The sequence below is a fragment of the Phasianus colchicus genome, chromosome 13, assembly GCF_987193195.1.
Source record: "Phasianus colchicus chromosome 13, bPhaCol1.hap1.1, whole genome shotgun sequence".
In the NCBI taxonomy this organism is placed as follows: Eukaryota; Metazoa; Chordata; class Aves; order Galliformes; family Phasianidae; genus Phasianus; species Phasianus colchicus.
In genome coordinates this window covers 2,099,141-2,122,820 of record NC_143448.1, presented here as the reverse complement: position 1 = coordinate 2,122,820, position 23,680 = coordinate 2,099,141, and the positions used below count along the sequence as shown (strand labels likewise).

General features: G+C 54.9%; 3 protein-coding genes across 9 annotated transcripts in view; all 3 read right to left on the bottom strand.

Moving 5' to 3' along the window:
* Positions 1 to 3,761, bottom strand: part of CNOT1 (CCR4-NOT transcription complex subunit 1) — a 53,574-nt gene extending 49,813 nt beyond the window's left edge. For all 6 annotated transcript variants that reach the window (XM_031615541.2, XM_031615542.2, XM_031615545.2 and 3 more), the window contains exon 1: positions 3,595 to 3,761. The gene's annotated coding sequence lies outside the window, so the exon portion shown is untranslated. The remainder of the gene's footprint in view (positions 1 to 3,594) is intronic.
* A 1,565-nt stretch (positions 3,762 to 5,326) lies between these two features.
* Positions 5,327 to 11,884, bottom strand: SLC38A7 (solute carrier family 38 member 7). 2 transcript variants are annotated; one of them, XM_031615327.2, is made up of 12 exons: positions 11,777 to 11,884; positions 11,348 to 11,459; positions 10,806 to 11,264; positions 10,371 to 10,569; positions 10,037 to 10,181; positions 9,708 to 9,806; positions 9,177 to 9,234; positions 8,968 to 9,082; positions 8,671 to 8,818; positions 8,385 to 8,584; positions 7,911 to 7,965; positions 5,327 to 7,821 (listed from the first exon to the last, which is right to left on the bottom strand). In XM_031615327.2, the coding sequence occupies exons 3-12, from the start codon at positions 11,070 to 11,072 to the stop codon at positions 7,719 to 7,721; spliced, it is 1,389 nt and encodes a 462-aa protein (XP_031471187.1). In that variant the 5' UTR covers positions 11,073 to 11,264; positions 11,348 to 11,459; positions 11,777 to 11,884; the 3' UTR covers positions 5,327 to 7,718. The 2 variants fall into 2 exon arrangements, with proteins under 2 accessions (XP_031471187.1, XP_031471186.1); XM_031615326.2 differs by having other exon boundaries at positions 10,806 to 11,214.
* Positions 11,885 to 12,340: 456 nt separating this feature from the next.
* Positions 12,341 to 22,840, bottom strand: GOT2 (glutamic-oxaloacetic transaminase 2). Its single transcript, XM_031615330.2, has 10 exons — positions 22,682 to 22,840; positions 17,821 to 17,977; positions 16,678 to 16,806; positions 16,262 to 16,321; positions 15,983 to 16,144; positions 15,670 to 15,774; positions 15,153 to 15,303; positions 14,752 to 14,917; positions 13,644 to 13,794; positions 12,341 to 13,206 (listed from the first exon to the last, which is right to left on the bottom strand). Exons 1-10 carry the CDS (start codon positions 22,750 to 22,752, stop codon positions 13,084 to 13,086), a joined length of 1,275 nt encoding a protein of 424 aa, XP_031471190.1. The 5' UTR covers positions 22,753 to 22,840; the 3' UTR covers positions 12,341 to 13,083.
* Between the last annotated feature and the right edge of the window lie 840 nt (positions 22,841 to 23,680).

Sequence of the window (23,680 nt, the reverse complement as noted above, 5' to 3'; positions counted from 1 at the left end):
GATGGGGCATCCACAGCCTCCTTGGGCAACCTGTTATGATGCCACAGAAACCCGATGTGCTCCTAGGAACTACAGTTCCCATTCACACCAAGATCTTCCAACTACAATTTAAACTAATACTGAAAGCAGCCTAGCTGACAAAGACAAGCTAGAAGCATCATGAAAGAATTTCAGAACTTGCTGAAAGTCTCAACAAGAAGAATCACAGAAAGCTTTCAGATTTATTTCTGCTCCTCTGGTAGATTTCAACTCATCACCTTCATTCACAGGCTTAAAAACCCACTAAGTGCAGAAGTTCTGTAGGAAAGGTGGGAGCACAGAGGTTATCAGGACAGATCAGGAGAGTGGCAGCTGACCTTCTGTATGTAAATGGTAACTGGATTTTAGATAGCATCACCAGGCATTGCAGGCACATGCTTTTCAAGCAGTTCTCAGCATACCACACCAACCTAAAGCTTTTGACAAGTAATTGTTACAAACAGACAGACTATTGCTGCCACAGTGATTACAGCTCAACGCCCCACAAAGAGCTGACAAGGGAACCCTGCTCCTGGTACATACTCAGGAGCAGGACCCACACCAGTACCCCAGTGCTGTCATTCCTCAGCCAGTAAGTCAAGCTTCAGGATTTCCCTCTCTGGCCACTAGGAAGAGAAATGGATATTGCTGGATATTGCTCCTCAGGCTGATACAAATACAACACTCAGACTCACCCCACCCCAAAGCAGCCTTTACATCCCAGGACTTCAGAGCTGGGCTGAGCCACAGGAGAGCACGTGCCTACAGCCTGACCCTCCCTGCTGCTGCACAAAGCCCTGCAGAGCACAGACACAGCCCAGCTGCAGCATCGCTGGAAAGCAGAGGCCACCAACTCTGTGTGCTCAACAGCACAACAGTCATAGCAGGGCTTTCCTCTCCTAGGAAACAGAACCAAAGCCTGAACAGACACAGTGACTCAAGGGCAGAACACTATAGTGAAGGAAGCAGCTTCCTATCTACATTCTAAATATATGGTTTGCGTGGTATGTATCCCAATGCACAGCCACTTGCAGCTCCCACCAGCACGAGACTGACAGTGCTTCAAAGTTTCCAACAGTGCAACCTAACTTATAGCAGTATCCAAAATCCAGCACTGCCAGGAAAGCAGAATGGCACAGGTACCCTCCTGGCCATTGTACGCAAGACTGAACTTAATTTCTGCTGGACTGATTAAGGAAGCTATGAATGCTATGCAAGGCAGACTTTATTTTTAGATGTGCATATTCTTAGTGAAAACGAATCTCCCTACCCTGGCCTCAAGAATTCAAGCAGCTTTGAGTCCCTGTGGCAAACCTGCCTCCTGGACAGGTACAGAACGATCAGTCCTAAGCCAGCAAGAGTTTACCGACACATTACATCCGCTGACAGAACTGCTACCTGCAGTTACAGGCCTTGATACAGTAACTGGATTAGCTCTCAGACACAGGACTGGGGAGCTCTTAGAACACTGCCATTTTGTATTGTGCAACAGGGCAAACTTTGAAGAGGCAGAAAACATCTGCTGAAACCTACAGTGCTGCATGGCCTGAGTGCTTCTTGAGGAAATGGAGGGGTCAGCAACCCAACATCTGGCAGGGGAGAAGCTTCAGTGGATTCTCTTCAACGCTGCAGAGTGCTGCTGAGTTACAAGAACATAAATGGGATACAATTGTAGGCTAAAATCCAAACGCACAGGATAGAGAGGGCTAATATGTAACCAGTAGTCAGGTGTGGCCAAAACACTTCAACAAGTTCAAACACTCCCTACTAACCTGAAGCAGAACAGGAGGAGAAACAAACCTCACTGCTGAGGATGACAAAAACAAATCTCAAGTCCTCAGTACACATTTAGCAGCTACCTTACCAGAAAAACAAACTTTAAGCCAAACTTTGGGTTTTTTGTTCTTGGTATTTTTGCAGAGCTGAGGAACTATTCCCACTGAGCTTCAAGGGCTGCAAAGGCTTCAAGTACTGCAGGTGGAGGATAAAACAACTCAAGTGACAATAACAGCAGCACACATTTGCTGATGAGGTTCTCAACTCCTGCCAGAAAACACCATGCAAATAAATCATACAATTAAAACCAAGAGCGCTATGCTAGATGGATAAACAGGATGAGGTGTTTCTCCAAAGAGGAGACATAGGGAGAAAGTAAGTTTGCTGTGAGCCTGCCTTCAAGAAACCAGGCTGTAAGGATGAATGGCTAACGCCAGAAAACAAACACAGAGAAGGGAAGAACACTCTGGAAAGAGTGTCACACAACACTGTGCATTCACTACCAGCTATGTGTGCTTCCTGTTGATGACAGTCACCTCACCCAGGCTTGACCCACCTATAATTTTAGTCAATGCCAACGTAGTTACCTTAGAAACAGGAAACACTCAAGTTACATGCACTAGGAGTGACTTATCAGGGTCACACCTGTGCTGCTGCCTGCTTTAGAGGAAAAAAAGGCAAGTCCCATTGAGAGCAGATGTCACGCTTCCTTCTAAAAGGTTGGACTTGTGAGCAGGTGTGAGCTGCAGATGTATGTAAAAATTAATCAGAGAACCACAGGGGCTGGAAGGAACCTCTGGGAATCCCCCAGGGGGTCTTGAATAACTTCACAGAAGGGGACTCCACAGCTTCCCTGGGCAGCCTGTTCCAGTGCTCTACAGCCTTCAAGTACCAGCCGTGTGTTGTTATTATTGTATTTTATTTTTTTTAAGGTTACTTCGTTTCTATTGTAAACACAGGCATAAGTCACAGAATCACAGAATGGCCAGGGTTGGAAGGGACCTCAAGGATCATGAAGCTCCAACCCCCTGCCACATGCAGGGCCACCAACCTCCACATTTCACACCAGCCCAGGCTGCCCAGGGCCCCATCCAACCTGGCCTTGAACACCTCCAGGGATGGACGGGGCATCCACAGCCTCTCTGGGCAGCTGTTCCAGCACCTCACCACTCTCATAGTACAGAACTTCCCCCTGACATCCAACCTAAATCTCCCCTCCCTCAGCTTAAAGCCATTTCCCCTCGTCCTGCTGTTATCTACCCCTGTAAAGAGCTGACTCCCCTCCCGTTCACAGACTCCCTTTAGGTCCTGCAAGGCTGCAATCACTCAGCCCAAACAAACCGCTGGTGCTCCACTGATAGGCAGAAGCCGAGCCGTCCAAAGAGAACTGCTCAAACACCCGCAGCTATCCCAACAGGACAGCCAACTGTTGCAGCCCCGAGGCGGCGTTAGGGCTGCCGGTTCTCCTGGTGCTCCCCGGGCCCACCGAGCCGGTAGCAGCGCTCCCACAGCCAACCCCGCCGAGGGGGGACGGCCCGGAGCCGTGCGGATGGCGCTTCTCCACAGGACCCCGCTCAGCCCGGAGGGGGAAGGGGGCAGCCGGAAATCGGCCGTGCCGCCGCTCCGAGCGCCGAACGCAGCTGAGAGGCGGCAACGCGCGCCAGGCCTCACACAGCGCCGCGGGCCTCGCAGGCCGCGCTCCTCCCGCCCGGCCCCGCACCTCCGCCGTGCCCCCTTCCGTCTGCTCCCCCCCCCCTCCCGAACGGCTCCGGTGCTCCCAGCTCAGCCCGCAGTTCTCACCTCGGAGGCGGCGGGGCCGAAGCGAGGCGACGGGCTGCGGCCGCTCGCGCTTTTCTCCTCTGGTCTCCGCCGTTGCGCTACAAAATGGCGGACGGGGTCGCGCGCTCACGTCGCGGCCTTTCCCCTCCCCCGTCCCCTCGCGGCACGCCAGCGGGGGGTGGAGAGGGAGGGACGCGCGGAGGTTCCCGCCCCCCCCGCCCGGCGTTTCGCCAATCGGAGCGCGCCGCTCCGTGCCGTCCGACCAATCGGCGCGGCTGACTCTCGCGGAGCGTTCCGCCGTCCTCCCCGCGGCCCTCAGCGCGGAGTGAGGAACGAATTCCGATTGGTCGAAGCCGGCCGATCTCCTTCCTAGCGCTCGGGCCAATGAGAGCCGGCGGGCGTCTTTGCCGGAGCATGCGCCCCGGAGATCAACAAGCGTTGGCCGCTCGGGACGGCCAATCAGCGCGACGCAGGAAGCGGAAGTGGCGGGGAGCGCCAAAGGGCGCCCGGAGTCACGGGGAGGAGGGGGGGGGGAGAGCAGCCCCCCCACAGTGGTGCCAACCGCCTCCCCCTCCGCGCAGTGGTGCGGTCCTCCCAACCGCCTCCCCCCTACACACAGCGGTGGTACGGCCCGCGCGCAGCGCCCTCTAGCGCTGGACTGCGGTACTGCAGCCCCCCCCCCACCGCGGGTTGGTGGTGCGGTCCGTGCCGCGCGCCCCCCGCAGGCGCGCAGTGGTGTGGGCCGGCGGGGCCGCCATTTTGTGCGGGCCCTGAGGGGATGGGGGGGGGGGGAGCTTGGGGGTCTTTGGGGCTTTCCTAACCTTAAGGATTTCGTGATTCTGTGACATGAAGCCCCCCCCGTCACCCTGGGCTGTGCCCCACAGCCCGTCCTGCTCGCGTTTCGGGGTCGTCTCCCCCATGAGACCACACAGCCATGCAGAAACCACATTGGGCCCGCCTGGGATACTCATCACAATTCACTTTTATTGAGTCAAGGTCATCCAGGGTCGGGTTTTTGTTTTACTTTTTGCACTTAAAAAAAAAAAAAAAATTACATAAAAAGTCTGTAAACAGCCACAGGAGTGGTAAGGCAAACAGAGAAACAGCCCTGTCACCACAGAACGCCGAGAGCAGGGCACGATGCAAACCCTCCTCCACACACAGCACCGCGAGGGACACGAAACTGAGCGGCATCTCTGGTTGCCTGCACTCCTGTGAGGACACAACACACATCCTGCAGCCCGGCTCCGGCCCACACCACTGCAGTCTTGGCTGAGCCTGGTTTGTACCTGAAGACCCCACGAGTATCGCAGCCCTGCTTATCTGGGCTCTCCTTCATGCTCAGGACCACGCTGCAGGTGCTGCAAAGCCAGCGGAGATAGCTGAGGTGCTTATCCAGGGATCTTTGCTTTTTTTGTGTGTGTTTTGGAGGGGTGGGAGAGAAGGGAAGGAAAGGAAGATGGGAAAAGCAGGAAAGCAAGCAAGAAAGAAAAGGGGAAACGAGTGAAAGAAAGAAGGAAGGGGGAGAAGGAAAGAAAGGAGAAAAGGAGAAAAAGAAAAGAGAAAGGAGAAAAGGAAAGGGGAAAAAAAGGGAAAAAGAAGGAAGGAAGGAAGGGAGGGAGAAGGGAGGAAGGGAGGGACAGAAAGAGAAAGAAAGAAAGAGAGAGAGAAAGAGAGAGAGAAAGAGAGAGAGAAAGAGAGAGAGAAAGAGAGAGAGAAAGAGAGAGAGAAAGAGAGAGAGAAAGAGAGAGAGAAAGAGAGAGAGAAAGAGAGAGAGAAAGAGAGAGAGAAAGAGAGAGAGAAAGAGAGAGAGAAAGAGAGAGAGAAAGAGAGAGAGAAAGAGAGAGAGAGAGAGGAAAAGGAAAAGGAAAAGGAAAAGGAAGGAAGGGAGGGAGGGAAAGGAAGGGAGAAAAAAAAGGGGGAAAAGGGAAAGAAAGCGGGGCAAGGGAAAGAAGCGAAGGAGGGAGGGGGGAGGGAAGGAGAGAAAGAGGAGAAAAAGGGGAAGAAAGAAACGGGGGAAAAAGGGAAGTATGGACAAGGAAGCCCGAGCCAGAAGGGGCTTGGAGACAGCTTGTGCCTGTGATGTCCTTGCTCCCACGTGCAGCACAGATGAACTGTGTTTAGACACAACACCCACTAACCCCAGGCTCTGGCTCCTTCCATCTCTTGCTCTCGTTCTAGGAAAGCAGGCTGTGTATGCTCACATACACTGCACGCTTCGTATTCCCTGAAACACGGCCTGATTTCTGGAGAGCCCAGCACACTGACATCACTCCTCTGTTCCCAGGTGAGCACACGGCGGTGATGCAAACAGGAGGTTTGCTGGAGCCTTTTCATGTGAAAAGCAAAAGGCGCAGAGGATGGAGCTATCCTGGAAGAGACCAGAGGTACACAATACTTCACACAGTCCCCCACAACAATTTATTTGGGCTTTCCTTCTCATTTTCTGTCTGGATTTTCCCATCTCACCTCAGAGAGATGGGGGAAGGTGGGGAGTATTCAAATTACAGAGCAGATTCTGGGAAGAAATGTGCATTTAGGTGAAAAACCCTTCCCAGAGCTGTGCCAGCACTGCCTGGGAGCTGCAGAGTGTGAGAGCCAGGCTGAAGCCACCTTTTGTCCATGCACACCCATACACCACAAGCACTGTAGGGAGAGGATGAATGACACCAGCAAGGAGGCCATCCTCTCACCCACTGCTGGCTGGTCATAGAGGGAAAGGAACATGGCAAAGACTGCATCAACATGTCACCATTCATCTTCCCACTGTCACAGGCTGGGCCATGTCCCATGTCTGCCAAGCACTGCTTTGAGACCATTCATGAGGATACATGAACATCAATCTCTCCCTGCCTAGGAATTTAGAAGCCAAAGACCAAGGGATCTTAAAGTCTCAACAAAAGCAGTTGGCTGCTGAGATTTAACTGCCCCAATCCTCATCTGCAGCTGGGGGAACTTCTACACCCAAAGAAATAACCAAGAAGCAGAAATGAAACTATTGGGAAAGGCTAAGGAGGAACATCCCAGAGCAGCAACAGCCACAGCACAAACGAGAACAATAACAGGAACAATATAAAATGGATTAATACTGCCTGCTTTATCCCCAGAGCATCCCTTAAAACCTACAGCTGGCCCACTCCTTGGCCATGCACTCCAGAAGAACAGGATTTGAAATTAAGAGCTTGGTTCTAGCGTAGTGTTTCCAGTAAGCAGATCCAGTTCACAGCACCTTCTCCAGTGAGTCTGCCAGCCCTGAGGCTGGGGCTGGCAATGTAAACTTTGCTCTTGCGGTCTTCCCGATCCCCTTCCCACAAATGGCAAGTTAAAATCAGGCTTAATGCAACATTCCCACTTCCTAACATCAAGTGCAGCCTGGTCAGAGGAAAATGGGAGGGAAAACGCCTGCTAGCACTAGGAGAGAAGAGCAGGCTGGCAGGACGAGCCACAGGAGAGCAAACTTAAAACCAAACACAGACACAGAAGAGGACAGAGGAGATGTCACTGTCTAAGCTAATGGGTTTAAGGTGGCAGAGGAATTGCTGTGCTCATGCACAGTAAAACTCACTCACTTTGAGGTGATGGAAATCAGCCGGGGCCCATCGCCCCAGAGCTGCTCAGCGAGGCAGAGCTCCCTTTGCTTTCTCCCTTTCTGCAGATGCACCATTTGTTTTATGCTCTGATCGCAGCTCACTCTCACCAACTATAAATTAAAGCACGGTCCCTAGTTCCCTTTAAACAAGACACACCGCCTCCCTCCAGTGCTGTGACTTTAAGCTGTGAAAGTGCTGGAAAGAAGTTCCCCCAACACTGAAGAAAGTAGTGCGCTTTCCTGTGCAAACTCAAACGGGATCCCTTAGTGAAGCCCACCCCAGAGGGGCAGAAAGGATTTGACCTGGATGTCAGCACGGAGTGAGTGGGGTTCTCCTCCGTCACCAGGGAGTCAGGACTGAGAAGGCAAGCCTGACTGCTTGGTGTGTTAAGACAACAAGACACAAGTCCTGCAGGGCTCTTCCAGCGAAGCCCTGCATTTCAGCACTCCTTTTGGACATTCCCAATATGATAAAATGTTTTCTCCCTGCTCCCCCTCAGTCTGATGGGAAATCTACTTCCCCTCAGCAGCAGCAGGGTCCTGCCTGGAGGAGGGGTCAGGCTGCGAGATCCACGAAGATGGCATTGGCAGTGGTCTGTCCGAAGATGAAGGCTCCAAGGGTGACCATGAATACCCCGTAGCCAACCTGGGCCCACCAGCTGCGGATGCACAAGAATGGGCTGCACTTAGAGGGGGACCTTTATGCCCAAATCCCACAGGAAAAGCAGGGAGAGGGGAAGCTCATTACCTGACTGCTCTGGTTTCTTGGATCTCGGAGAGTTTGGCTTGAATCAGGCAGAGCCCTGAGAGGGACAGGAGGCACATTAAACCCAGACAAAGACTGAGCAGACGCCCTGCAGACCAGGGAGCTGAACTGAGTTCCACTGAGGCAAGGGGAGGGCGAACACGTCCTCTCCTGTTTCTCTTTGCCTTTTTCCGCCCACAGGGGATGAGCTACAGTCCAACCCCAACCAATTCCCAGCCTGCTCTGGAAAGGGGCAGAGCATGCTGCTGCCTGATGAGATAGTTTTCCTTCAGCCCGTTCTCACCTAGCCCACTGCTTCTCCCATGCTCCCAGTTCTGGAGTAGAGACAGCAGTCAAAACCAGTTGGTCCTCTTTCTCTAAAGGTCTCCTAGCTCCTATGTTCCCATCCCACCCCCTCCCTCTTTGCAATACAAGGCCATGAGACCTCCACCGACCATGGAGCATCCCAGGATGTACCTGGGAAGACAAAGATGAAGCAGGCAGCCAAGCCTCCAATGACAGAGATGACTTTGCCAATATCAGGGATGAACAGAGCCAGGAGGAGAGTCAGAAGGAACCAGCTAATGGTCTGCAGCAGGCGTCTCCTCCGCTCCCGAACCACGTCCTCCTCCACTGTCACTCCGGTGTAGCGGAGCCAGAGGCCTTCCAGAACAGCCCTGTGGGCACAGAGCCATGGGAAGGAAGGAGGGTTTCCAGCAGTGCCCCCATGCCTGCGCCAGCCCCACTGCCTCTCCTCACTCACCGGCCACAGAAGTGCAGGATGGGGTAAGATGTCAGCACACACAGGATGATGAAGGCCCGAGCGAGGGCAACGGGGATGTCATTGGAGGGGTAGGAAAGCAACACATCCTGGTCCACGCTGGCCCCAAAGGTCAGGAAGCCACAGACACCTGCCAGGGAAGGGCATGCTCAGCAGGGATCAGGGAAAGACCCTCCTGGATGTGTGTTCAAGGTACCTCTGCTGACCCAAGCGTCTGTCCCCAGGAGCTCATAGCTCCTCCCAGGACCACGCAAGCCACCATGGGGTCCCCTCACTTACCAGTGCCAGTATAGACAAAGAGAGCAATCACCATGGCTGCTGTCACCACTGCTCCCCATGTCTTCACCTCTGGCTGCTTCATGCTGTTAAAGACAGGCACGCTGCTCACGTGGCACTGCCAGAGACATGAAAAGAGCGAGGGGACACGTTATGGGATGAGCCAGAGCAGCAGGGAGATGCACAGGATCCTGTGTGCTGCTCAAAGCTACCTGGAATCCAAAGCAGATGGTGGGCATGGCATTGAACACGGCCATCCAGGTGGAGGGGCTGGGGAGAGAAACGGCCACCAGTCAGAGTAGGGGCATGTGGGAAGTGTTTGTTCCTCTGCTGACCTGCCCCCAACTCAGCCACCAATTGCTCCCACCTGGGACAGAGCTTTTGCATGGATAAAGGTTTTCCTGGGATCAAAAATAAAAGAATTGCTAAAAAAAAAAAAAGAAAAAATAAGGATTAATTTGGGCAGTAAAGAAAACTAATCTTAACTGTGCTCTGCCCTAAAATTCCTGGGGCAGCCATGCCTGCCCACACTGGGTTCAGAAATAGTCCCATACTGTGAAGGAAAGGAAAGCCAGACAGGCAAAGGAAATAACCAAAAATCACCCCAAAGGAGACCCAGATCTCTCCTTTCTGAGGTTTGATGCAGCTGTAGCAGAGCTAAAAGTGAATTGTTCTCCTCAAATCCTGTGCTGGAGGACTGGAAATCCAGCTGAGACCATCAGCATCACATCTCTTGCACGCACCTGGTAGGAATCTCCACAGGCACAAGCTCCTTGTCAGGCCAGATGTACTTGATGATGATGACTGCGGTGACATACCACGTGCCAATCACACTCAGAGAGCTGCAGGAGGGGACAGCAAGCCATCAGCATCCTGCCTCCCAGCTCTGAGGATGTCTGAGGGTCTCCTCCCAACATCTCCAGCCCCATCGCTCTGCTTGCACAGCCTGGGCCATCCCAACCCCTACAACCAGGATGATCCCTGCTCTTCTCTTTCCCCAAGGAAGACACCAGGTGCTGTCACTCACTCTCCCCAGATCACCCCCCCAGCCCTGCAGGGCTCTCCTACCCACCTGGCATATTTCTGGAAGCCGATCTCCTTGGGGATGGAGAGGGGTAGGATGAGGAGGAAGGCAGTGATGCTGATGGTGAACTTGCGGTCCGTGTACCAGCGGCTGCTCCCTGCTTCCTCAGGCTCTGTCACCAGAGCAGCAATGACTGTGGGCAGAGATAAGGTCACAGAATCACAGGATCATTTTGGTTGGAAAAGACCACTAAGATCACCACATCCAACCCCAATCCATCCCCCCCAAGCCACGTTGCTCAGCGCCACATCTACCCAAAGGATCACATCCTTCCCCCTTTCCAGAAGAAGGGATACAACCCATTGCTCCTTGGGCCACTCACTCTTGTCCTCCTGGTCTCCAATGATGATGAGGAAAGCGATGCAGGTGCCAAAGGTGTAAACGGCGATGGCCACCTCACACAGCACACCTGGCACCTTCCCACACACCGCCCACACCACCTCTTGGTACGTCCGTTCATTGCTGGCCTGCGAGCAGTACGCCAGGATCACCAGTCCTCCGATGATGAAGATCAGCATGCACTGGGGTAAGGGAAGAGACAGGGAGGGGACAAAGTGAGGCAGCAGCAAGCCGACGTTCCCAAAGCCACCCCAAAACGCACGCAACATCCCTGCTGCTCCTCAGAAGTCCGAACCTCTGCTTCACCTGAGGGGTTTCCACCCAGGATCTCCTCCTCCCCACGGCCCCTACATGGAGCTCCACGTCCCCCCCAGCTCCTCCAGACGTGGGACAAGGGCTGTCCCACCCCAGCTCTCACCATCTGCAGCGCGATGCCCGCAGCCACGCCGCCAGCCATGTTGAAGGCAGCGGGGAAGTTGAGCAGCCCGGCCCCAAGAGCCGCATTCACCACGATGAACACCGCGCCCAGCGCCGACGTGGCCCCGGCTCCGTTCCCTTGGCTCTCCCCGCTCTTCGGCACCGCTTCCACGCTGGGGCTCTGCAGGAGCCTGGCCCGTTCCCCGGCATCGGCGCTCCATTCCCAGTCCCTGTAGTCAGTGTTGATGCTCCCGGCGGCCTGAGCCATCCTCCTGCCGGCAGGGCCTGCTCCTCCCAGCTGTGTATCCTGCTAGCGCTCCCGCACCGGGGTCAGCCGAATGCCGTGGGGCAGCATTGGCTCCATCGGGTTTGGCGACAGCAAACAGCCAGGCTGTCACTGCTGGAAAGGGCTGGAGGAGAACATGAGGCTGCTGAGGATCCTCCAGTACCCCTACAGCCTCTGTTAGAGAGAGACAACGGGGTAGGGCACAAGGACAGCGAGTGCCCTACAGCGCACACATGCTCCAGGGAAGGAGAGCTCACCTCTGCCTCGCTGGGTTCACGGGACGCACGTTGCTGCGGGCACGAGCCCTGCTGAGCTTCCTGAATTCCAGCCCCAATTTCTGCAAGCTCTGCAGAAGCTGCTACACACGTGCTGCGGGGTAAAGGTCAGGGCCGGGCTCAGCGAGACCCGCAACGACCACCGCAGCGCACGCCCGGCGCGGGGCGCACATCGCTGCGGGAACGGCCGCGCGGTGCCCCCGGCCAGCCGCCCCGTCCCCGCGCACCGCCACGCAGCGCGGACGGAGGCCGGCGGGGCTCGGGGGGGAACCCGCACGGCCCAGGGGAACCGCCGGGCCTCCCGCCCGGACCGCGTTTAACCCGGAGGCACGACGGGCGGCCCCCGCGCCCAGGCTGCACCCTACGGGAACCCCCAGCCCCCGCCGGACCCAACGGGACCCCCCCGCTCACCCGGGCGGGGCGATCTCTCTCTGCGGTCCGGAGCCGCCTCCCGAAGCCGTGCCCACGCCCGTCCCTCCCCCCGCCGGGGCCGCACCGCTTTCTCTCCCCGCCCCGCCGCTCACCGCAACCGCGCCGGCGCCGCCCGCCCCGCGCTACGCCCCCCGAGCGGCTCCGGATCGGATTGAAAATCAGAGCGGAGCAATGAATGCAGTGAGCGCTCCAGGCTCACTGGATGGGACCTGGGGACAGCCAGCCTGCGGCAGGGCTCGGGGCTGGGTGAGCTTTGAGGTCCCTCCCAACTTCAGCCATTCTCTGATGTGCAGAGCAGCCCGTACTCTCATCTGTAAAATGAGACGATGGTTTTTGCATGGCCAGCTCTCAGAGCGCCCTCGGGATCCTTCCCTCCTGCATCACCTCCTTAGCATCACCAGCCCTTGAGATGAAGGGAGTGGATGAGGTGGATGCCACTGCATCCCCAGGTCAGGTTGGATACAGCCCAGCTGAGCTGGGCTCACAGGGCTGATGGGATGGGGGTACAGGGGTTGGGGAGACACACAGAGCCCACAGAAAGCAGTTTTCAGAAGGAGTTCTTATTGAGGGGCAAGAAATCATTTGACCTCAGAGCATGGGAGCAGAGGTTGAGAGCAGTGACAGGAGTCTGTCACACACACACACACACCAATGCCACTGTGAATGACACCTGAAAAAGTTCCAGATGGAAACAACAAAGCCCACAATGGAGCACATTTTAGTAGTGACAAGTCCTCAGAGCCTTTACACTCCTTGTTAGACAGCAGCTTCAGCACTGCCCACCACCAGACTAAGCCCAAGTCCAGCAGCAGAGGATGGAGGAGGACAGAGCCTGCAGGCAGCAGGGATAGACTGAGTGCAGGCCACCAGATGAACCCAAACATCCCACCTCCCAGCCCACCCTGCTCCCTGCCTGCTGTTGTTGGGGTGAGCAGCCTGGTAAAGCCTTCTCGTGGAGAAACAAGCACAGGGATGCCTTTGGTGTGTACGCTGGTAGGACGCAGAGCAGTCAGAGCAGTAACCTACTCCCTCCAGTGCAGATGGGTGTTGGGGCTGATGGACAAAGGACAAGCAGCAGGAGAGAATGGCCATGATGACAGGGAGCCAGCAATTATGTCCTTGCTCCACAGTGTGGTGCAATTTGGACTAGAGGCTTCTACAGCAACTCATCTACATGATACATTCAGCAGCGGCATTAAGTGCTGTGGTTGGAAGTGTTCTCCTTCCTCCCTTTCCCTCCCCTTCTTTGACTGATGGGGAAGCAGCTCCAGGGCACGCCTTTGTCTTTACTTTGTGACTTGATGGATGGCATGAGCCAGGTAGCCTACATTGCTGGATGCAACTCCTGCCACAGAGATTCGGCCGTCCTTTGTCATATAGATGGAGAACTCCTTTGTCAGCCGCTCCACCTGGGACGAAAGAGCAGAGTTCAAATTAAAGCCCTATCTCTATTCTCTTGGTGGAGTGTGAATTTATACAGCTTGCTGGAACTGAACATAAGCTGGGTGCCAGCAGAACCACCATCCAACCATCTGCAGAGCTCCAGGAAAGCAAGAGCTTCCACTCAGCTCTTGGGCAATGTGCAAACCCAGCAGATGTTCAGCCAGGAGTCACCTCAGAGTGGCACTAAGTGACTGCTAGATAAGCAGGATACATTTGCTTTCAACCTCTACAAGAACATCAGGAAGCAGAGCAAGACATGGGACCCCCACGATACTCCAGTTCTGCAGGTTGGGAAGATGTTCCTCTTTGAGAAGCCCTGCCCCCGTGGGCTCATTCTGGCACCAGCACTCTGTATCTTTCTGACAAGTAACACAGACAACACCTCAAGAGGAACCGCGTTTACCTGCTCAGGCTTCAGCCCCGTGAAGCAAAACATGCCAATCTGGTCAGTGATGTGCTGCCAGTTGTGGGAAGATCCCTCTTTCTTGAGGTTGGACACCAGCTGAGTCCTCATGCTGATGATCCGGTCAGCCATGCTCTTCACCTCCACCAGCCTGACAAGTCAACCCAGTTACTGCTCAGAGCACAGCAGGGATGTGCCAACTCAACTCCCTCCTGAGCTACCCAGGAAGCAAACTGCCTCCAACTGCAGGAGCCCTGCACCTCAAAAGCACAGTGTGCCATCAGAGTCCACAGCCAACCATGGAATGGTCACACAGCCATAACCACAGCTGAGAAAAGCCCATGAACTGTGAACCTTTTGCTTTGGCTGGACAACTGCTTATTTATTCCACTGCTGTTGGATGCTATTACCAGAGTCTTGGCAGCTCTCACTTCTGAAAGATCTGGGAGAGCTGGAGGCTCCTGGCAGCACTGCCCAAAGCCCACATAAAATAGTATCTGGGGAGAACTAAGGGCACCCCCCAGTGCAGGCAGACAGCCTCTGCTCCAATGCAGTGCAGCTGGGAGACATCTCTGCTGGATCATACAAGGTGTCAGCCTGCCAAAGCAGTGTGGCCATAACACACAGCCAGCCTTTGTTCTGCACAGCCAGCTGCTGGAGCAGCACGGGCTGGCACCAGGAAGCAGGCTTAGGGCACCAGGGTGACATTCCTGTGTTTTAATTCCCAAGGGGCTTAAGCTTCTACTTCCCCTAAAGTGAAACACAGCCGCAATGCCTCAGTTGGTTTTTTTTGCACTCCTTCAATTAGCAGCTCCAGCAGCCTTCAATCCTAGGGAAGCTTTATCCTCCCACCCCCTCGAGTGTTCTCTGCCTCAGCAGTGCAAGGAAAACCCTTACATGCCAGGCCAGACTGATAGTAGTTCATGCAATCAGATCTGGGTGGGGATTTCCCTAGAGGAAAGCAGTAGCATGCTCTGGCTACTCACGCTTAGTTCAGGCTCTGGCTGTAGCCTGAACTAAGAGCTGCCCACAATGCAGCAAGCACAACACAAGGCTACCACAGAGAGACCATGCCTTGCTGCTGTGAGCATTAGGAGCCCCCTCTTACCACTCCTTCCGTAGGTCAGGGGTGTTCAGGATGAGGGAGGCGATGCGGGCTCCATTTATGGGTGGGTTGGAGTACATGGGACGGATGAGGATCTTCAGCTGTGATTCAACTCTCTTGGCCTCCTCTGCATCACGGCAGATCACCGTGAAGGCGCCCGCACGCTCTCCTGAAACAGAGGCTGTCAGGTCCCAGCTTCTGCTCAAGGATACCCAGGGCTGGGGCAGGGCTCCTCCATGGAAAGACCTCCACCAGCTCCCAAGGGCTTCCTCCTGTGCTCAGTTCCATGCTACAGGCTGGGCACAGGCAGCAGTTAGAACTGGGAGAACACAAAGCATCTCCACCAGGACACCCACCGCTAATCCAGCCTGGAAGAGATCTTCCACCCCACCCACCCAACTCACCGTACAGCCCCATGTTCTTGGCATAGGACTGTGACAGCACGACGTCGATGCCCTGCTCAATGAAGTGCCGCACAGCCCAGGCATCTCTGTTGATGTCCCCGCTGGCAAAGCCCTGGTAGGCCATGTCAAAGTACACGAGGAGGTTCCGTTTCTGCCAGCAAAGAAGCAACAGTGTGACAGAGTACCCAGATGAAGCTTGCAAGGAGACACCAGGCATGTGAAAGATCTTCCTGCATTTTTAATATGTGAGTATTGGGAGACTCCCCTTGAACTATCACTGCTCGCTCTCTTCACAGAGCTCCCTCCACCACCTTCCCAAAAGGCACCAGCAGAAAGCCTGCTGCTCAGACAGGAGCTTTATGGGTGCCTTTGTCTGGCTCCTGCCTTCAGCACAGGAACTCCAGGGCAGGGAGCAGCCTGTAACTTGGTGATGACCAGATGTTATGCATTAAAGTACAGAGATGTGGTTTTCCTATGAAATAAATGTACAGCATCCCCAGGACACCCTCATGCTCACCTTCACCACGGATGCCAACTCCTTCCATTGCTCCTGCCGGGGATCCACTCCAGTGGGGTTGTGAGCACATGCATGCAAGAGGATGATGCTCTTCTCTGGAATTTTCTAAGAAAGACATTACAATGAGTGATTAAAATATCTGAGCACTCTCCTCAGCTGCTAAGGTGAGACTGTTGCCCCAAGATGGTTTAGATGAGATCTGCAGAGCCACAATTCAGTGTCATCGGGCTCCTCACCATGTTTAGGTGAATAAAAGCAGCTTGCCCTTTTCCCGACATCACCTCCCTGCTTCCTGGCATGGAAAGCAACTCACAGAAATGTCCTCCATGGCACCCGTAAAGTCCAGGCTACACGTTTTGGGGTCGTAGTAGCGATAAGCCTGAAGCTGCAGGCCGGCATCACGAAAAATGGGTGTGTGATTGCCCCAGGATGGTTTGGGTAGATAAACATCACGGCTAAACTTGAAGAACCGTTGCTGACGAAGAAAAAGACACGGTGTTCAAACAGACTGGACAGATTCAAGCAGACAGAGAAAACCAAAGATTAAGTTCTTTTCAAAGGATGTTCCTTCCTTCCCCACCCAGCCACTCACCAAAAAATTGGCTCCAATTCGCAGAGATCCAGTCCCAGAAATACCTTGCACAGTAACATACTGCAAGGGAAGAAGAACAGAAGGCTCTGAGCAGATGCAGTAGGATACAGGGAACAGCCCAACCATCACAGCAGCATTTGCAGCTGCACGGCCCTGTGGCTGCACACCCAAACAGGGACACAGGGCTGGAGGGGCAGGCATCAGCAACTCCTGTTGCAGGGCAGAGAGTTGGACCCCTGGCAAGGGTCTGACCCCACGGTGGGAAGGACTGCTTGCTGAGGAAGCAGTTATCCTTGGGCGAGCCTGCCAGCAGCTCTGCTGGGACCCACACCAGCCTCTCTGCTTCTGCTGGGTGCCCACACAGTGACCACATGTCTCAGTGCTGCCCACCCACTGCTCCCCAGCCCGCTCCTCACCCGGCCACTCTTGAAGGCCTCACTGTTTTCACCAAGCGCAAGTTCTGCTGATGCTCGAGTGAAATCTGCCAGCCCTGCAATGGGCAAGTACTCCTTGTCCATCTTCTTAGATGCTATCATGGCCTCTGCCTGGAAAGGAGGACACACATTCAGCACAGGAAGCATTACTGTGGTGAGGACGGTGGCCAGCTCAATGTTGCTTCTCTTCACATTTGCTCACTCAAAAGGGACAAAGTTTGGCTGACAGGAGCTTCCCTCCAGAGACCATAGCCCAGCAAAGCTGGGGCAGCAGTACACATCTGGTGACACTCAGCTTTTACCACAGGCATCAGATCCACAGAGGGTGTTAGTATTGGGTGTTAGTATCAGACTGGCAGAGCCAGGGAATTGGGTGCCACTTCTGGCCCACTGTGAGTTAATGCTGCTGCACAGAGACACATGTTTCTTTGCCCAAGCTGGAATTGTCCTGCCGGACTGGGAGACTCAAATATTATGGAGGAGCAGAAAATGTCTGCTCTGGGAACCCTGCCTGTAGCCCCAGGGCAACAGGACAAAGCATCAAAAAGCTCCTCCTGTGACACCACCCAGGCTGCCTGGTTGTGACACAGCTGCAGCACGTGCCAACCCAGGAAATGGAGGGCAAAGAATGGCTTTAAATCTCAAGCCAATAAGATCCAAGGACAACACATCCTCCCTACATCAAGACCAGCCAGTCGATGCGCACTTCAGCTGGCAGCTATTTCTAACAGCCTGTTTCTACACACAGAGCCCCAAAAGGCTCCATAATCCCCTCAAAGGCAGTGTCCACAGCCAGCTCCTTGGGCTGGAGTCTTAGGGCTTAAGGACAAGCTGGTAACAAAGACTCAGCAGAATTTTTAAGACTAATCCAGTAAGGGGACAACGTCAGCTCCTCCATCCCATGTGGGCCAGCCCAGGGAATGCCAGTTTATTCAAGAAAAGCCTTGAGGCTCAAAGGACAGCTGGGTTCAAGGACTGCTGTCAGTCAGCAATAAGTTAGATTTCCCTGGATGGGAATGGGACACACATTGGGTTTATCCCATACTGCTTCACAGCTGGCTGTATTGTGTCTCTAAAGCACTGGCACTGCTAACAGAAACTGCCCTGCTCTGGGGCCAGGCTCACCTTGCGAACGCAGTTCAGGACGTATGGCTTCCCGTTGTCATCCCGGTAGGCTCCCACACCCAGGTTCATCTTCTTGGAGTTGGTGTCACGCTTGAAAGCTTCGGTCACCCCCAGGATAGGGTCGGGGGGACCCATCTCCACATGGGACCACCATGAGCTGAAGGGAAAAAAGTTCAGAATCAGGCTGGAGAAGTGGAGATGGTGCTGTGCCCTGCAGCTTTCGGGTTTCTGGATCATTTGTGAAGGGGACACAAGCAAGAGTGCTGTGGCTCTGGTTGGGCAGAGGGGACATGAGACCCAGTGTGTCACCTCTCAGATGGGCACAAAGAGCAACACCTTCATGTGCACCTCGACAGGACACATAGTAGAGAGAAAAGCTCAAGGGGAATCCTGTCTTTAAGCCACACTAAAAGGCACAGGCAGTGCCTGTGGAGGATCATCCACACGAGCTGGCACTGCATTTTACTTGGCAGAATGGGCAAATAGCCTTAGTGCATTGAGCCTGAAGATGTCCGGCTGCCTCCAAGCCACCAAAAGGTAGGAGTGGCTCTGCTTTCTCCATGTGCTGACAGAAGCACGTCAGCCCTAAAACTGCTGCCAGCTCCTCACGGCCCACAGGCTGCAGGTCAGTCCCACCCAGGGCACCTCAGCCAGATGCAGGCAATCATAGAATGGCCTGGGTTGAAAAGGACCACAGTGCTCATCCAGTTCCAACCCCCTGCTGTGTGCAGGGTCACCAACCAGCAGACCAGGCTGCCCAGAGCCACATCCAGCCTGGCCTTGAATGCCTGCAGGGATGGGGCATCCACAGCCTCCTTGGGCAACCTGTTCCAGTGCCTCACCACCCTCTGGGTGAAAAACTTCCTCCTAATATCCAACCTAAACCTCCCCTGTCTCAGTTTAAAACCATTTCCCTTTGCACAAAGTCCTTTTGCACAACGCAATTCTTCCAAACATCTAGAAGGGCTGTTTTCCCTGCCACTATTGGCTACTAATGGATATCTCTCTTCCCTGCCCCGCTCCAGGACAGATACTGGAGCCAAATGCTGTTCTTCTGGAAGTAGCACAGGATGTCTTCTCCCCCTCACAAGGACTGACAAGCTCCAAAGCAAAGGCGTGCTTCCTTGCAGCCAAGCACAAGCCCTGCTCACGTCAGCAGGAGTCCCATGAGCCACCTGCCCTGTTGGCATGGCATCCCGAAGGCACAGAACTTCTCTGAATGTCAACAACAGCACATCAGACCACGCTATAAAAATAAATCTGTCATCCCAGTCCCACGTTCAGGACTGTGCAGTGCACAAAGAGAGGTGGTTTTGCAGCAGCCCCAACCTGCAGGCAGGACTGCTTTGGGTTGGAAGGGAAAGGATGACTTCACGCAGCTCCGGCCATCCTGACGCACGGCATCATGCAGACTCCCTGCTTGGTGAGGCATGCAGCACAGCACATCTCAGCTTTTAGCTCCACTGGAACAGGATTCAGCCTTCAGAGCTAAAGGAGAAACCCAGCAAGCCAGCTCCCGTACCTAATACTGCCCCGTGACAGCTTTCCAGCCTGGAAGGGATAACGTTACATGGGAACGCTGCCCAGGTAGAAGCAGGCAGTTTGGGTGCCAGTGTGACCAGCAGAACACCCAAAGCCATTTCTCCTCCCACTCAGTCCATTTTAGGTCTCTCTGACCCAGTCCCATTACAACACCAACATGCTCATGCATGCAGGCTGCTCCTCATCACAGCCCAAAGCTCACTGCCCTGCCCTGCTTCTTCCCAGCATCACAGCACTTCCAAACAAAATGCCTCTGCTTCTATTCCTGGAAAAAAGGCAGTTAGCACATCCAAGGCAGTGACACCTCAGGAAGTTTAAAAATGGAAGATGCTAAGACCGCTAAGCATAGAGGTAATTAAGACTCGTTAAGTACAGGAGGATGAGTCAGTGGTGCCACCAACACGCTGGCCCTGCGGTGCAGCCGCTGTGTGTGTGGTTGGGTATCAGGGCTGCCCTTCAGCCAGGCAGCTCACAAGAGGCTCACCGTGTTTGAGCTCCCAATCCTGCAAACACTTAAGCACGTCACTGGCTCCAACGTGGACTGCTGCAATTACTGCTGATCCTGCTGGCATTTACCTAAGCTCCAGCACCCCAGAGTTAAGAGCTTTCATCCTGAGCCTTTCTATCAGCTTAGGGAAGGTTTAGGGCTGATTTTCCCCTTCTTGGCTTGAGGATTTTGGGGTGAAGGCAACAGAATGACTCCTTTGCTGCTTTTGGAGAGCTGAGCTGGCAGGGAAAAGGGGAAACAGGAGAGAATAGTCCATGCTGGGTTCTTCAAACACATCACAACACCCAGGAGAGCAGAGCCAAAGCTTTCCCAAACCCCGACATATTGCTACCCCTACGTCCCTGTAACATGCTGTCACTGCACTGCCTCCCACTCCATTTCTGGCAATTAAATGAGCACTGGTCTCAAATAAAGGTCAAAGTTATAAACTGCACAACCTCTCTGCCCACACATCAGGGCTGGAGACACTTCAGTGCCGAAACCCAAGCCAAAACAAGCTGAAGCTGCAGCTGCACTACCTAAGAGACATCCATTGTGAGCAGAACGTGTTTCCATCCACTTCTGGACACAAGGAAGTCAGTACTGGGATGCAAAGCAGAGCTCTTGTTTCCAGAAGCCTTCTGCCTTTTGGTTTGGTCAGGAACCTCATCAACCAGCAGCACTTGTTAGAAGTATATGTGGAATGTGTAGCTCATGGGCTCAGGCAGGCACACAAAGCAGCTTTCCTCTGGGCGAGCAAGCACTCACAGGTTTCCTTCCTTGGGGGCCCATCCCCACAGCAGATGGATCCCAAAGCCTCTGCCAAATCCCTGCAGCAGCTCTGCAAGCCCAAGCAGGGTGGAGAGGCCAAAGACCAGAACAAATATTTGCAAGGGAACAACACCAAAAGGCTGCAAGCCTGAAGGGCTGCTGGCCCAGAGGCTGCAGAAAGCCACCCATCAAATAAAGGCATTTACAGCAGCCGTCTGCTGATCCTCTAGGGCTGAGCATTGCCCGTCCCTGATGCACTTCCGTGTACCAAAGGAGTGCTTTAACTGCTCTGGATCTCACCGCCTCTGTCCTGATTTCAGGGTGCCTCCACCTGAGCACATTAAAGTGAAATTAATGAAGATAAGCAAACAGAAAACTGCTGAGCATCCATGTGCACAACACACGCTGCACAGAACAGCTGGAGCTGCACAAAGGCTCCTAACCTACAGCAGAGCTGGCATGGCCAGCATTGCTTTCAGGTGACCTAGATCCAATTTGTTAATTTGCAGCTGTGCAGTGAACCTGAGCAAAGGAAAGCTACGGCCAGGAGGCTGCTACAGGGTGGGCACAGGACCAAGGGGTCCAAGGGCACAACCCAGACACAATTGTAGGCTACTACAGAGCAAGCACAGCATCAAGAGGTCTAAGGGCACAACCCACAGACGCAATAGCTGTTGATAAGAGCCAGAATGCAGCGTCTGGAGTAGCTGGGACTGGGGGCATTCATCTCACCAGGCAGCGAGGAGCTGTGCAGGGCAGAATGGGGTAAATAAGCACCTAACAGTCTTCTGCATCTGCTGCAGTGAGGAAACTTTGCTTTCCTCACTGCCCCAGGCAGGGAATGGCTTCCCGCAGCCCACTAAGGCCAGCACAGATCAGGAGACTTCATCCTGAACAGCAGCAAGGCTCAGATCCTCCAGCATGTGCTGCTTCTCAGCCACAGGACCAAGGAATCTGAGCACACAACCCACAGATGCAATACACCCAGATGAAAGCCTGAACACCACAGCAGGAGCAGCACTGCATGCAGCTCCTCGTAGGGTTCCAGCTGTGCCCTGCATCCTCGTGTCCATCCCTGTCTTCAGGTCCATGTCCCTGTGTTCAACCCCAGTCTCTGGTCCATACCTCAGTCCCCATGTTCATCCCCACCCTCGTATCCATATCCCTGCCCCTGTGTCCCCTGGCCTCATGCTCATACCTCAGATCCCAAGTCCCTTGGACCCATGTGCATTGGCCCTATGTCCAGATCCCTGCCCCTGTGTCCCCTGGCCTCATGCTCATACCTTAGATCCCAAGTCCCTTGGCCCCATGTGCATGTATCCCTGTCCCCATGTCCATATCCCTGTCCTTATGTCCCTTGGCCTCATGCCCACATCCCAGTCCCAGTGTCCCTTGGCCCCATGTCCATATCCCTGGCCCCATATCTCTTGGCTCCACATCCATATCCTTGGCCCCATGTCCAAATCCCAGTCCCTGTGTCCCCTGGCCTCATGCCTGCATCCCAGAACTCGTGTCCCTTGGTCCCATATCCATACCACTGTCCCCACATCCCTTGGTCCCATGTCCACATCCCAGTCCCCACGTCCCCCTGTCCAGGTATCCATCCCTGTCCCTATGTCCATACCCACGTCCCTGTCCCGGTGCCCCCACACCTCACATCCATATCCCTGTCACATCCCTGTGTCTCCTGGCCCCCTTTCCATTCCTATCCCCACATTCCTGTCCCACGGTCCCACAACAGAACCCTCCCCCCATCGCTCCCCCCCCACGCGCCCTCCACGGCGGCTCCTCAAGGGCAGCGGAGGGAAGCGGGGGGGGGCGGGGGGCGCCGAGCCGCAGCCAATCAGAACGCGCGCCCCCCGACTCGCTTCGCCCGCCGGCCAATCAGCGCGCCGTCCCCACGGCAACCCCCTTCCCGCCCCCGAGCCCCACAGAACCGGGACGGGTCCCCCGGCCGCAGGGACACGCTCCCTTCTCGGGAAGGACCCCTCTCGAGGCCCCCCCCTCCAGCCTAACGGCACTGATGTCGCTCCCGGGGCCTGAGCCGCCGTCAGCCCTCACCTGGCGCGGGCGGTGGCGGCGGCGCGAAGCGGGGCGCCGAGGAGGAGGCGGCGGCTCTGCAGCAGCGCCATGGCGGCAGCGTGCGGATGGCTGTGAGTGCGGCGCCGGCCCTGCTCAGCTCCGCCCCGCGCATGCGCCTTTCAACGCGCTTCGCCTAAGAGCGCCCCCTGGCGGCCGGGAGGGCTCCGTGCGTCGCGCCCAGCAGCGGGCAGGGCGTGGGGTTGTGCGGGGTTACACTGGGGTGTGCTGAGCAGTACCGGGCTGTGCTGGGCTCTGAACGGTTCGTTCGGGATTGTACTGAATCATGCCGGGCTGTACGAGATTGTACTGTGTCATACTGGGCCGTACAGAGCTGTACTGCATCATGCTCGGCCATGCTAGGCTGCACTGTACTGGGTCATACTGGGCTGTACTGGACCATACTGGGCTGTACGGGGTCATACTGGGCTGTACTGGGCCATACTGGGCTGTACTGGACCATATTGGGCTGTACTGACCATACTGGGCTGTACGGGGTCATACTGGGCTGTACTGGGTCATACTGGGCTGTACTGGACCATACTGGGGTGTACGGGGTCATTCTGGGCTGTACTGACCATACTGGGCTGTACTGGGTCATACTGGGCTGTACTGGACCATATTGGGCTGTACTGGGCCATACTGGGCTGTGCTGGGTCATACTGGGCTGTACTGACCATACTGGGCTGTACTGACCATACTGGGCTGTACTGGATCATACTGGGCTTTACTGGATCATATTGGGCTGTACTGGACCATACTGGGCTGTGCTGGGTCATACTGGGCTGTACTGGACCATATTGGGCTGTATTGGGTCATACTGGGCTGTACTGACCATACTGGGCTGTACTGGATCATACTGGGCTGTACTGGGCCATACTGGGCTGTACTAGACCATACTGGGCTGTATGGGGACATACAGGACTGTATGGGGCTGTGCAGGACTACACTGCAGCATACTGAGTTATACTTGTGTTATAC

Coding starts and splice junctions, on each gene's coding strand:
- SLC38A7 (XM_031615327.2), bottom strand. CDS start 11,072: ATGGCTCAGGCCGCCGGGAGCATCAACACTGACTACAGGGACTGGGAA. Junction 10,570..10,805: donor CGGGCATCGCGCTGCAGATG/GTGAGAGCTGGG, acceptor CCCTTACCCCAG/TGCATGCTGATCTTCATCAT. Junction 9,807..10,036: donor GGCTTCCAGAAATATGCCAG/GTGGGTAGGAGA, acceptor CCCCTCCTGCAG/CTCTCTGAGTGTGATTGGCA.
- GOT2 (XM_031615330.2), bottom strand. CDS start 22,752: ATGGCGCTGCTGCAGAGCCGCCGCCTCCTCCTCGGCGCCCCGCTTCGC. Junction 15,775..15,982: donor GTGCCATGGAGGACATTTCT/GTGAGTTGCTTT, acceptor TGTCTTTCTTAG/AAAATTCCAGAGAAGAGCAT. Junction 13,207..13,643: donor CGGGGCTGAAGCCTGAGCAG/GTAAACGCGGTT, acceptor CTTTCGTCCCAG/GTGGAGCGGCTGACAAAGGA.